This window comes from Portunus trituberculatus, chromosome 12 (genome assembly GCF_017591435.1).
Source record: "Portunus trituberculatus isolate SZX2019 chromosome 12, ASM1759143v1, whole genome shotgun sequence".
Lineage (NCBI taxonomy): Eukaryota > Metazoa > Arthropoda > Malacostraca > Decapoda > Portunidae > Portunus > Portunus trituberculatus.
The window spans coordinates 12,546,306-12,560,771 of record NC_059266.1 but is presented as its reverse complement, the minus strand read 5'-3'; the positions used below and the strand labels follow the sequence as shown (position 1 = coordinate 12,560,771).

Genomic DNA, 14,466 nt, shown 5'->3' with positions numbered 1-14,466 from the left:
TCAAGAGAAGTTTACAAAACAGCAAGGAATAGATATGTTGAAGTAAAGAGAACAGCACAGAAGGAATATGAACAGAGGGTGATGGAAAACTGTGATAATGACCCAAAAATGTTTTACAAATTTATAAATGGAATACTAAATATAAGGGAGGCAATAGAAAAGGTAAAAACTGGGGAAGAAGTATATGAGGATGCTGGAGATATAGCTGAAATTTTGAACGACAACTTTTGCAAAGTGTTTACAAAGGAGGAGCATTTTATGGGAGGAAGGTCTACAGAAATAAAGCAAATGCAGGACATCATGGTTACTAAGGAAGATGTAAGGATAATTATAAGCAATCTGGATATTAATAAATCAATGGGGCCTGATGGCATATCTGGGAGGTTGCTAACTGAATGTAAAGATCAATTGTTGAACCCCGTATTTGATATTGTGGAAACCTCCATACGAACAGGATTAGTCCCGAAAGAGTGGAAAAGAGCTGACATTGTGCCTATATATAAGAATGGTAGTAGAATGGAACCGCTAAATTATAGACCAGTATCGTTGACTAGTATATTGTGCAAGGTATGTGAAGAAGTAATTAAAGCTAAGTGGAGTGAGTATCTAGAAAGTGAAAACATTCTGAGTGAAAGACAGTTTGGTTTCAGAAAAGGAAGATCGTGCGTATCCAATTTATTATGTTTTTATTCAAGAGTGACTGACATACTACAACATAGAGAGGGATGGGTGGATGCTATCTACCTGGACTTGAGAAAGGCCTTTGATAAAGTACCACACAATAGACTGATGTGGAAACTAAAGAAGATTGGAGGAGTAAATGATAAACTAGCAAAATGGATGGAAAATTACTTAATGGGAAGAGAAATGAGAACAGTGGTGAGAGGAAGGAAGTCCAAGTGGAAGAAGGTAACCAGTGGAGTTCCACAAGGGTCAGTGCTGGGTCCCATCATGTTTTTTATTTATGTTAATGATATGCCAGTAGGAATTGACAGTTACATGAACATGTTTGCGGACGATACTAAAATTATGAGAAGAGTAAAGAATGTGGAAGATTGTAACAAGTTACAGGAAGATCTTGATAAAATATATGAGTGGAGTAAGGAGTGGCAGATGGAATTTAATATAGACAAGACCCATGTTATGAAAATGGGAAGAAGTAGATACAGACCAAAGAGGGATTACAGGCTGGGTGATGAGAAAATTAAAGAGACCAATGAGGAGAAAGACTTAGGAGTAACCGTGCAAAACACCTTGTCACCAGAGAAACACATTAAGAAGATTTTTGGGAAAACATATAACATGCTTCAAAATATTGGCCTTGCATTCCACTACCTAGATGAAGGAATGATGAAGAGGTATTATGTACCTTAATAAGACCCCAGTTAGAATATGCAGCATGTGTCTGGTCACCGCATATGAATAAAAATGTGAAGAAGGTGGAAAAGGTACAGAGGCTGGCAACAAGGATGGTACCAGGACTCAGGGAGTTAGACTATGAGGAAAGACTGAGGAAGCTGGGGCTGACCACATTAGAAGAGAGAAGAAGAAGAGGAGACATGATAACTATGTATAAATTGGTGAACAAGATTGACATACTGGACAGAGAGTTGATAAAGGTGACCACAAGTAATCATCTCCGAGGACATGGAAAAAAGCTAATAAGAGACATCTGACTAAATGACGTGAGAAAATACAGTTTCCCGCATCGTAGCATTGATAAGTGGAATAAACTGAGCAGTGATGTTGTTGATGCGGTGTGTGTCAATCAGATGAAAGAGAGATATGACAGGAATAGACAAGGAGACAGGTCACAGAGAGCTTAGCTCGGGCCCTGTAATACAAAAATAGGTAAATACAAATAAGTAAATACACATGAAGAAACTGATAAGTACTATAATAAGACCCAGATTGGAATATGCAGGAGTAGTGTGGACCTCACACAAAGAAACACATAAGGAAGCTGGAGAGACTACAAAAAATGGCTACAAGAATGGTCCTAGAACTTGAAAGGATGACATATGAGGAGAGACTAAAGGTTTTGGATCTTCCAACATTGGAGCAGAGAAGGGAGAGAGGGGATCTCATACAAGTTTATAAACTGATAAACGGAATGGACCAAGTGGACAACGAGTATCTGATCCTGAGAGAAGAATATGCCAGTCAAAGCACAAGATCACATAGTAAGAAGCTGAGGAAGGGAAGATGTGTAAGAGATATTAGAAAGTATAGTTTCCCGCAAAGATGTATTGAGACAAGGAACAGTTTGAATGAAGAATTAGCATCTGCAACGAGTGTGCATACTTTTAAAGTAAAATTGGATAAGTGTAGATATGGAGACGGGGCCACACGAGCATAAAGCCCAGGCCCTGTAAAACTACAACTAGGTAAATACAACTAGGCCAATACACACACACACACTTTTCCTCCTCAAGTGAGTGTAAGTGACTGACTAGTGATGATTGATAGTAAAGTGTCTGTTTGTCTCTGCATGCTCATACAGCTGACCACTGTTGCCATAGTTTAGCCAATGATTGCCATGATGGTACATAATTCATAAAGCTTTTTTTTGATGATCATGTAAAGTCTAACTGTCATCACATACTGAAAAAATTATGAAAAATAAGGCCAGAACTGCACCACTCTGTCCATTCCCCTCTCTGCTTTCCTCCTCAAAATCATCACAAGCGCTCATGTTTAGTAAACGTTCCCCAGTTCTTACACTACAATACCTTTGACTTAGAATGATTTTATCTTTCAATTCTGAGAATATGCAACAGATTTTGAACAAAGTGTGTTTGTGATGAGTGACTGCAGCCTGAGAGGGGCATTGTCCACTGAGTCAGACACCAGTTCAAACTCAATTATGTCACCATAATGCTGTACTTCTCTCTCAGTCTCCCTTCCCTCTCAATATGGCTGACCATTCCAAAGCATTTGCTTGGAATTACTATGATAAAAATGACAAGAGAGTGCAAAATGTACATGTGTAATGCAGAATATGTATATTTTTATTTTGATTCATGCATTCGATTAAATTTACTGCCATTTATTGCTTTCATTTAATGGAAATTTGTTCATGTTATATAAGATCTTCTATGAGATTTCTATAATATTTCTTAATCATTGAGTCCATACCATAAATAAAGAATGCCTACCTTTCATTTTTCTTAATTTATTTTTACCACATTTTCTATCATTAAATACTCTTACCATTGCAATGAGTATAAACTGAAAGAAATGTATTTTTTTATCAGCGATAATTAACTATAAATCTATCATCATTCACATTGGAATTCAGAGGCAGGAATAAATTAAAGGAGTAAGCAAAGGATATTTTAGCTCTTATTCTTATTACTTTTACTTTGTTGAGAAAAAATGTATACTGGAATTTTTTAATTAAACATTAGTTAGAATTATCAATAAGACAGTCAATCTACAGTAATATTTTTCCAAATCTTTTAATGTTCGGCAAATAAAAAACCTGAAAGGAAAACCAGGTATAGTGGAGACCCAATACTTGGAACTTCATACATTCCAAATGGCTGTTCGAGTATCAAAAAGTTTGGCTATCGATACCTATAAATCAGGTCATTTGTTCTAACCTAAGCAAAACCTTAAACTTGCAAAAATTTCAATGTAAATCTTTTCATAATTTTGATTTGTACTCACCATAAGTAAAGGCTGGTGATGGATAATGTAGAAGAGAAGGGGAGAAGGGTGGGTAGGAGAAGGGAAGTTATTTGCCGGACAACAAGTTAGCATCCATGAAAATGTCTAGTAACTCATCTCCTGGTGTGATTCCCATGAACCCGCTAGTGGAGGGCTGTGGCTCACTAACACTTTCACTCTCACTATATTTCTTTTCACCAATAATAAACCTCTCTGGTGCCATTCCAAGTTTCTAAATGAAAAAATAAAGATAGAATACAAGAGAATGTTGTGTTTGTCATGACTGAGGCAGGACTAAGCATGTGCACCAGTATTCAGTATACAAGATTACCGATATTTTTGCTTCAGTATTACTGATATCAGAACAGAAGAACTAGTGATGGCAGGGGCCAGGAAGGGTGAGACCAGGAGCCTTTGTTTACAACCACATATGAATATTCAAGTACCAGATATTTTTTCAAGTACCAATTCAGACTTTTCTTTTCGAGTATCAAAAAGTTCACTTCAAAGATGTTCATGTATTGAGTCTTAACTGAATGATGTGCAATTTTAGACAACCCAAAATTCCAGGAAAAAAGCTAATTTTACGTCAGCAAATCACTTTTCTGCTGAAGCTCACTTCCTCATGAGATAATGCCATGCTGCCCCACACATCAGTTGCTACATGGCTCCCGCACTGGTCAGATGCTCCTTTCTCTCTCCTCTGCCAGGTCTTTGCATTTGCCAGCCTATCACCTATTACTCAGGTGGCAGTGCCCTGCACCCACTTTTCTCTTTGTAGAAGTGAATTATTGCCCTCAAATAATTCCAGTTTAAGGATTCTGTTTATGAAGGTGTTTGTTTTTGACAGCCATGTCTTCCCTGGATGACGGCTCCCATGGAGCCAAGACACTGGCAGGTCATAAGGGCAAGTCTTCTAACAGAAGACAGACAATTACTATGATTTTATGTCTTGGGGAGGACAAGTACAGGCACAAACACTCCACTACTTGTAACAGGAGTTTGATGAGAGACCATCTGAAGATCACCCATCCTCAAGCAGGTGAGACTGTACACCATCTGCTTAGTCAGCTGGCCTCACAGTACCTCTGCAAATGTCTCCTTCTCCCTCCCCGTCCCAGAAGGAGGTACACGCTGCTCTTGGGCCACACTTATGGATGCTATTGCTGAATTAAGGAATGACATGGAGAAATTGAATGCTGAGAGACAGCAAGGCACACTGGACTCCTTGAGGGCCGGAGGCAGTGTTCCTACCGGCAGCGGTGACCCCAACGCTGGCTTGACTGCCACCCTGCTTTGTCTTGAGGGTTTGCGGGCTGAAGTTGCTGGCTTGAATGCTGGATTCCTGGGATTTTCATCTGATGGTGAGGAGGACACTGAAGAAGGGGTGAAGAAGGGAAACTTCCTGTTTGAGGGATTTTAAAAAGGGTGGCTATTCTAATCCCTCAAACTACTGTCCTATAGCTTTAATCTTTTCCTTGTCTAAAGTTTTTTAATTTATCCTCAATAGGAAGATTCTTAAATATCTGTCACATCACAATCTTCTATCTGATTGCCAGTATGGCTTCCGTCAATGTTGCTGTACTGATGATCTTCTGGCTTTCTTTACTGATTCTTGGACATCCTCTTCTAAAGATTTCAGTGAAGCTTTTACTGTAGCATTAGACATATCAAAAGCTTTTGATATAGTCTGGCACAAAGCTTTGATTTCCAAACTGCCCTCCTACGGTTTTTATCCTTCTCTCTGCAACTTTCACTCAAGTTTCCTTTCCGACTGTTCTATTACAGCAGTGGTAGATGGCCATTGTTCTCCTAAATCTATTAACAGCAGTGTTCCTCAGGGTTCTGTCCTATCACCCACTTTCTATTATTCATTAATGGTCTTATTAAGCAAATTTCTTGCCCTATCCACTTCTATACTGATGATACCACCCTACATCACTCAATGCTTATGTATAAGCAAAATATTTCATGTGAATATTTTCTCTTGATAAATTTCAACCTTTAGCATCCTTACCAAAGCAGAGAGGTGGCTCAGTGCGTGGCCAGGCATCGAGGGGAATGCGTCATTGTACCACTAGCATGATAATTACTGTACAGTATTGGAGAATATGATTATTTGAAGCAGTGCATTTCACATTTGCAGTGTCATTTTGTTTCCCATCCTGCCCAGTTAGCCGGGTGACAGGATGTGGGGATATCACTACATGGTACTCAGAGGTGACTAGTTGTCGGGTCTGGTTGAGTGTTACCTGGCATTGGAGCTGTAGCATAAAGGTATGTATAGTGATAAGGATTGAAAACTATTAGTGTTTAATTCATGGAAAATAATGGTGATAGTATACATGAACATAGTGATTGTTGTCTCTGCCCCTTCCAGGTTTGCTTTATTTGCGAAACATTGTTGATTGAACATGTGGCATTCAGCCGGTAAGTGTGCAGTTACAGTAGCACATACGGTACAAGAGTGCTCTGCTACTGGGGTTTCAAGGCTCGTGATGGTGAGGCTATTTAAGTGAGTTGATATAAATTTGTTGCATGTGTGCCACGAGGGGCAATAGTGAGGCATGTGTGGGTTAAAAATGTGTTTAGCTCTAGCTTGATGTCCAGCTGAATATTATAAATTTGTTCCTTATGTCAGGTTATATTTATGTAATATTTCTATATTATGTCATAGGAAATTATCATGCAGTTGTGGTTTCATGGTTTATTATCGGCTGCATTATTTGTTCACTATCTATGAGTTGTATAACAGCAGTCTGTTTTTTTGTGGGGAGGTTGTGTTAGTGTGACGGTGTGGTTGTGTTGCACAATGGGTTAATATTATGGTGTTCCTCACAGAATTTTGTAGCATCATTACGTTTATTACTTTTGTAAGATGAAGATCACTGTGTTGTAGGTTGAAACTCATCCCAGAATAAATAGCTGTTCCAACTTGTGATCCATTCTTGATCCCCCAGTACAGTCATTTACCAGTGACTCTACTTTTTCAGAAATAATGTCCTTACAGGCATAAATTGACGAGAATTAGAATCAGAAACTTCAAGAAGAAAAAAAACAACAACAAACAAACATATGATTGTGAAACAGCTGTGGCTAACAACAGGAACACTCACCTCCCTTCTACCATATGTGTTATCTCCACCTCCAAGACCCTCGCCTCATCCCACAACTCAATGCCACGCTTCTCCACTCTCTCTATATATCATAAGACTGCTACGATCTTTTCAAACACTGTTTTTTCTCAATATCATCATCATCACAACTACATATACATCACCTAACTCTCACAATAAGTGTCACTCCACTATTACAAAAGATTATGGTAAGACAGAGGTATAAAGTTTGATCAGATGAGTAATATAATTACTTCACAGTATCTTCATCTCACTTCAACACACTTATAATGACGGAGAGTGTGTCCAGTCCAGTCGTAATACAGAATATTGCCATGACGCTGCTGACGGTTCCTTCTGAACCTTCACATACAAGTGAATAATATTTTCTAGAGAAGTGGGGATCTGATGCATTATCATCCTATCATGCTCCAGGAAGTCACCACTGTATACACAATCATGCATGAAAATTTCATGTCAATGAGATTAATACAATTAGTAAAACAAGAACAAAATTATGAAAAATCTTTAGGTGCGAATATCTTGAAAAAGTGTGTTTAACATTTGAAAAATTTTCAAAAAATTGATATAAACTCTGATCAATTTTTGTTTGGTATCATTTTAAACTAAACAAAAAATTTTTTGTTGAATTACATTTTGATGCCAATAGAAAACGAGATACAGGTAAAAAAAAAAAAAAAAAGACTTTAGTCCCTGGGTCAGTCAGAGTCCAACTTATTATGAAATCTGAGTTATCAGGGTCTGAGTTCTTGAGGTTCAACAGTAGACAATGTTTCACAGTTCATCAGAAAGTCTAAGGAGACAAACAACCATATTTGGCAAACACATTTGTGCTATCCAGACTTTTCATTATCCAGACCAGTGCCTGCACCATTTAGTCTGAAAAAACAGGGGACACGTGTATACACACACACACACACTCGACCCTTGTTTATCCAGATTTTGGATTATCCAGTGTCTAGTTATTAGTTTCATATTTTTTTTCTTTTTATTTATACTATGTGGACTTTTCACAAGAATTTATGGGCTAAAGGGGATACTTTTTAGAGTACCTCCTATCTCAAAGTTCACCCGCTAGGAAACCATTGCCCTGAGTGAAGAAGCCCAACCTAGACTTGGCCATGGACAGGATTTGAACCCGTGCGCTTAGAGACCCCTCGGACCCCAAAGCACGCATGGTTCCGCATTTGTTGTCCAGATTGACAACAAATGAATTCAAACAACGTGCACCTCACATACTGCCAGAAACATCTGATAGATGGCACCAAGTGATTATAAACAAGTCCGGACGATGCAAATGAATAGTGTTTTGTCTGGTATCAGTGATGGCACCAAGTGATTATAAACAAGTCCGGACGATGCAAATGAATAGTGTTTTGTCTGGTATCAGTGAACAAGTTTGAACGTTCTTCAGTACCTTAGAACACTTAATTGTCTCCCAAGGCTATTGAGAGTAAGTGAGTGGCCTTAACTAGAATTCATAAGAAAATAGCTGGAAAGGAGCTGGAATTATGAGTGTTTGAGAGGAGTACAGTGTGGCCAAGCAAACTGTATCAGACATTAGTAAATCAAAAGATATAAGCTGGTAGAATATTCTTCCAAATACTGTGTGGATGCATCATCAAGTAAAAGTGGTAAAGGAAAAAATGTAAGGAGTGGACAAGATGCTACATTAGAAGCCACTATTATGAAGTATTATGTGCAGCAGCAATCAGTGGAAATCAATGTCCCCAATGTTGTGGTAGTGGTTTAAGGACAGTTCAGCAGTGCGCCAGTTAGGTGACACCAGCAAATTGTCTATTTCATTCACCAGTGAAACATCCAGTATGACAATTCACTGATACTGTCTATGAGCCATAAATGCAGTTACAGGTTTCCCTTGCTATTCATTATTCGATATTTCATTTTCAAATATTCGATGTTTATTATTTCATCTCAATATTCAATATTTCAAATTTCCAATCATTATGAATTATGTTAACTTGTTCATTTTCTGTTGTCTGGGCTCATGAGTATCTAATTTTCAACCGATCACCAGAATGTCAACAAAGTTACACATTGCAAACGCATCACCACACATGCCACAGCCACCACCAATCAAAACCCATTCCCTCTAGATGTAGGGATAAATAGTAAACAGGATATTGCTCTTTTTTCTTTGCTTGTCTTTTGTTTATCCTCTATAGGAGCTGCCAATCCAAAGTTCAAGGTTCCAGCAAAGCCTTTACAATGGCACTGTAGGGAATTGTTGTTTCTTCCTTCATTCACTACAATTGGTCCTTTCATCTAAATGTTTTATTTTGCTTTCTTTGGCCACAGATAAGGATGAACAACATTACTTACCAGCAAGGATGTTGGAAGCAATGCTGAGAATATTCTGCTGCATGGAGAGGTCCCCTGCGATAGTGGACTCTCCAGCCAGGGAAAGGACTAGAGTTATCAGACCAATGTGTGTATTGGTTTCACTGCAACAAAAGAAAAACAAGGTAAGAAGTATTTTGCATCTTGTCTAATAATTCATTTGTTACTTTGATATATGAATACACATAAATGTTCATGAGAACTAAAAAAAAAAAAAAAAAAAACAGACCTACCTAAAGATTCTTACATTTCAATAAAACAAGGAAAACACTAAATAGTATCTGAATAGTGTGAAATTCAGCAAAAAACAAAAATCTAGAATTCCTTAGAATGCCTTAGACAATGATGAAGCATTTCACTTTTGATAAAAAGACATTTTCTCTCTCTCTCTCTCTCTCTCATATATGTATGTATGTATGTATGTATGTAGGTGTGTGTATATATATATATATATATATATATATATATATATATATATATATATATATATATATGGTGGGGTGCAGATACTTCCCAATTTGAGAATGAAATAAAAACCTGTTCACACTTCACAATTCTTTATTCTTCTTTTATGCCTTTCACACAACATGGGAGATTTACTTTTACACTTTTTTAAAGACAATATCTTTTAAATGTCTACCTCCATTGTCAATACAATGATTCAGACAATTTTGGAAGCTTTGGTCTACTCTCTCCAGCACGTTGAGCGGTATATTGGCTATTTCAGTTCGGATGGCGTTCTGTAGGTCTTCCAGGGTCTGTGGACGGTTGTTATAAACCAGGGATTTGAGATATCCCCATAGGAAATAATCACAGGGGGCTAAATCAGTGTGTGCACGCATTTCAATGGGTTTCCTGAGAGAAGCTTTTCCCGACAGACTGATTTCCATGAGAGGAGACTTAACTGGCCTGCGTGCTCACCTGATTTAGCCCGCTGTGATTATTTCCTGTGGGAATATCTGAAATCCCTGGTTTATAACGACCTTCCACAGACCCTGGAAGATCTACAGAACACCATCCGAACTGAAATAGCCAATATACCGCTCAACATCCTGGACAGAGTAGACCAAAGTTTTCGAAATCGTCTGAATCAGTGTATTGACAATGGAGGTGGACATTTAAGAGATATTGTCTTTAAAAAAGTATAAAAAGAAATCTCCCATGTTGTGTGAAAGACATAAAAGAAGAATAAAGAATTGTGAAATGTGAACTGGTTTTTACTTCATTCTCAAATCGGGAACTATCCACGCCCACCCTATATATATATATATATATATATATATATATATATATATATATATATATATATATATATATATATATATATATATATATATATATATATATATATATATATATATATATATATATATATATATATATATATATATATATATATATATATATATATGTATATACATATACATACATACATACATACATACATACACACACACACACACAATCATTGTAACACACACAATCATTGTAACATATGTGCCACCAAAAACAAATTCATGGACCAATCAAGAATATAAAGACATGATAGATGACACAATAAGGAGTCTAATGAGAATCGTTAAAGAAAGGAGAAAAGTGATATTAGTAGGAGATTTCAACTGTAAAGAAGTGGACTGGGAAAATTATGAAAGTGGTATGGGGGAAGAAGCCTGGGAGAAAGATTCTTAAACCTAATGATAGACAATATGATGGACCAGAGAGTAAAGGAATGCACAAGATTCAGAGGAAACGACGAGCGGCGAGATTGGACCTAGTTTTACAAGGGGTATACAAATGAATGACGATATAAGATATAAGTGCCCATTGGGAAAGAGTGACCATGCAATATTAGAAATAGATATAGAAGAAGGAAAGGAAGATAGAGACGATTCATACAAAGGAGACCGATTAAATTACAGAAAGGCTGATATTGAGAATCTCAAGAACTATTTTAAAACGTAGACTGGGAGGAGATGGAAAACTCAGAGACAATGCAAGACAAATATAACTTATTTTTGGAAATATACAAAACAGGAGTCAGGAATATGTCCCAAAATATAGACCAAAAGAAGAAGGAAAGAAAGATTGGTTTAATGCAAGGTGTGCTAGGGCAAAGGAGAAAAGAGATGGAGCATGGAAAAGGTGGAGGAGAAATAGGAATCCAACAAACAAGGAAAACTTCAAGGCAGCGAGAAATGAATATGTTAAGGTGAGGAAGGAAGAGGAAAAGAACTTTGAAAAGATATTGTCGAAAAATGTAAGGAGCAACCAAAATTGTTCTATAGATTCATAAATGGAAAAATTAGGCAAAAAGAAACAATAGAAAGGTTAAAAGGAGAGAACAGGATGGTGGAAGACCCAAAAGTATGGCAGAACTATTAAATAAAAATTCCAGGAGGTCTTTACTAAAGAATCCAAATTTGAGAGGCCACAGGGTAATAGAGAGACAATCTATATGAAAGAGATTAAAGTAACCAAGCTTGAAATAAAAGAGTTAATGAAGGAACTGGATGAAGAGAAGGCAATGGGACCGGATGAAGTCTCAGGCAGAATACTGAAAGAATGTAGGGAAGAACTAGCAAGTCCTATATACAACATCATAAAATGCTCAATAGAAAATGGAACAGTGCCAGTAGAATGGAAAAGAGCTGAGGTGGTTCCCATATATAAGAGTGGAAGGAAAGAAGAACCTTTAAATTACAGACCGGTATCACTAACTAGTGTAATATGCAAGATGTGTGAAAGAATAATAAAGAAACAATGGATCGAGTTCCTTGAAGACAACAAATTAATATCAAATAGCCAATTTGGTTTTAGAAAAGGACGGTCTTGTGTAACTAATTTATTGAGTTTCTATTCTAGAATAGTTGATAGAGTACAAGAGAGAGAGGATGGGTTGACTGCATCTATTTGGATTTAAAAAAGGCGTTTGACAAAGTGCCACACGCAAGATTACTGTGGAAGTTAGAGGAGAAGGGTGGCTTAAAAGGAAGCACATTGAGATGGATAGAAAATTATTTGAGGGGGAGAGAAATAAGGACAGTAGTTAAAGATATGAAGTCCAAGTGGAGAGCAGTAGAAAGCGGAGTGCCACAGGGGTCAGTATTGGCACCAATACTTTTCCTCATTTATATTAACGACATGCCAGAAGGAGTGAACAGCTACATAAATTTGTTTGCGGATGATACGAAACTGTGCAGAGTTATAAAGCAAAAGGAGGATTGTGAAATACTGCAAGAAGACCTAAATAAGATCTGGGAATGGAGTAAGAAGTGGGAAATGGAATTCAATGTGAACAAAAGCCATGTCATGGAAATGGGAAAGAGTGAAAGACGACCTGTGGGAATCTATAAGATGGGAGATGGTGTAGAACTGGAGAAAGTCAAAAGGAAAAGGACTTAGGAGTGACGATGGAAGAAAACAATCAACCAGTAAGCCATATTGATAGAATTTTTAGAGAAACATATAATTTGCTGAGGAATATTGGAGTAGCATTTCACTACATGGACAAAGAAATGATGAAGAAATTGATAAATACTATAATAAGACCTAGATTGGAATATGCAGGAGTAGTGTGGACCCCTCATAAAAGAAACACATAAGAAAATTGGAGGCTACAAAAATGGCTACAAGAATGGTCCCAGAACTTGAAGGGATGACATATGAGGAGAGACTAAAGGCTATGGATCTACCAACCTTGGAACAAAGAAGGGAGAGAGGAGACCTGATACAAGTCTATAAATTGATCAACGGAATGGACCAAGTGGATAATGAGAAACTGATCTTGAGAGAAGAATATGACATCCGAAGCACAAGATTGCATAGTAAAAAGCTGAGAAAGGGAAGATGTCTGAGAGATATTAAAAAATATAGTTTCCCGCAGAGATGTATTGAGACATGTAACAGTTTAGATGAAGAAGTAGTGTCTGCAAAGAGTGTGCACACTTTTAAAGTAAGATTAGATAAGTGTAGATATGGAGACGGGGCCACACAAGCATAAAGCCCAGGCCCTGTAAAACTACAACAACTAGGTAAATACACACACACACACACACACACAGTAAGAAGTGGGAAATGGAATTCAATGTGAACAAAAGCCATGTCATGGAAATGGGAAAGAGTGAAAGACGACCCGTGGGAATCTATAAGATGGGAGATGGAGTAAAACTGGAGAAAGTCAAAAAGGAAAAGAACTTAGGAATGACGATGGAAGAAAACAATCAACCAGTAAGCCATATTGATAGAATTTTTAGAGAAACATATAATTTGCTGAGGAATATTGGAGTAGCATTTCACAACATGGACAGAGAAATGATGAAGAAATTGATAAATACTATAATAAGACCTAGATTGGAATATGCAGGAGTAGTGTGGACCCCTCATAAAAAGAAACACATAAGAAAATTGGAGAGGCTACAAAAAATGGCTACAAGAATGGTCCCAGAACTTGAAGGGATGACATATGAGGAGAGACTAAAGGCTATGGATCTACCAACCTTGGAACAAAGAAGGGAGAGAGGAGACCTGATACAAGTCTATAAATTGATCAACGGAATGGACCAAGTGGATAATGAGAAACTGATCTTGAGAGAAGAATATGACATCCAAGCACAAGATCGCATAGTAAAAGCTGAGAAAGGGAAGATGTTTGAGAGATATTAAAAATATAGTTTCCAGAGATGTATTGAGACGTGGAACAGTTTAGATGAAGAAGTAGTGTCTGCAACGAGTGTGCACACTTTTAAAGTAAGATTGGATAAGTGCAGATATGGAGACGGGGCCACACGAGCATAAAGCCCAGGCCCTGTAAAACTACAACTAGGTAAATACAACTAGGTAAATACACACACACACACACACACACACACACACACACACACACACACACACACACACACACACACACACACACCTGTGAGAATCTATAAGATGGGAGATGGTGTAGAATTGGAGAAAGTCAAAAAGGAAAAGGACTTAGGAGTGACGATGGAAGAAAACAATCAACCAGTAAGCCATATTGATAGAATTTTTAGAGAAACATATAATTTGCTGAGGAATATTGGAGTAGCATTTCACTACATGGACAAAGAAATGATGAAGAAATTGATAAATACTATAATAAGACCTAGATTGGAATATGCAGGAGTAGTGTGGACCCCTCATAAAAAGAAACACATAAGAAAATTGGAGAGGCTACAAAAATGGCTACAAGAATGGTCCCAGAACTTGAAGGGATGACATATGAGGAGAGACTAAAGGCTATGGATCTACCAACCTTGGAACAAAGAAGGAGAGA

General features: G+C 37.5%; 1 protein-coding gene across 4 annotated transcripts in view; it reads right to left on the bottom strand.

The window, feature by feature from the left end:
- Positions 1-14,466, bottom strand: part of LOC123502590 (huntingtin-like) — a 420,122-nt gene that overhangs the window by 286,471 nt on the left and 119,185 nt on the right. For all 4 annotated transcript variants that reach the window (XM_045251746.1, XM_045251745.1, XM_045251744.1 and 1 more), the window contains exon 17: positions 9,153-9,274. In XM_045251746.1, the coding sequence (XP_045107681.1) occupies positions 9,153-9,274 (122 nt within the window). The remainder of the gene's footprint in view (positions 1-9,152; positions 9,275-14,466) is intronic.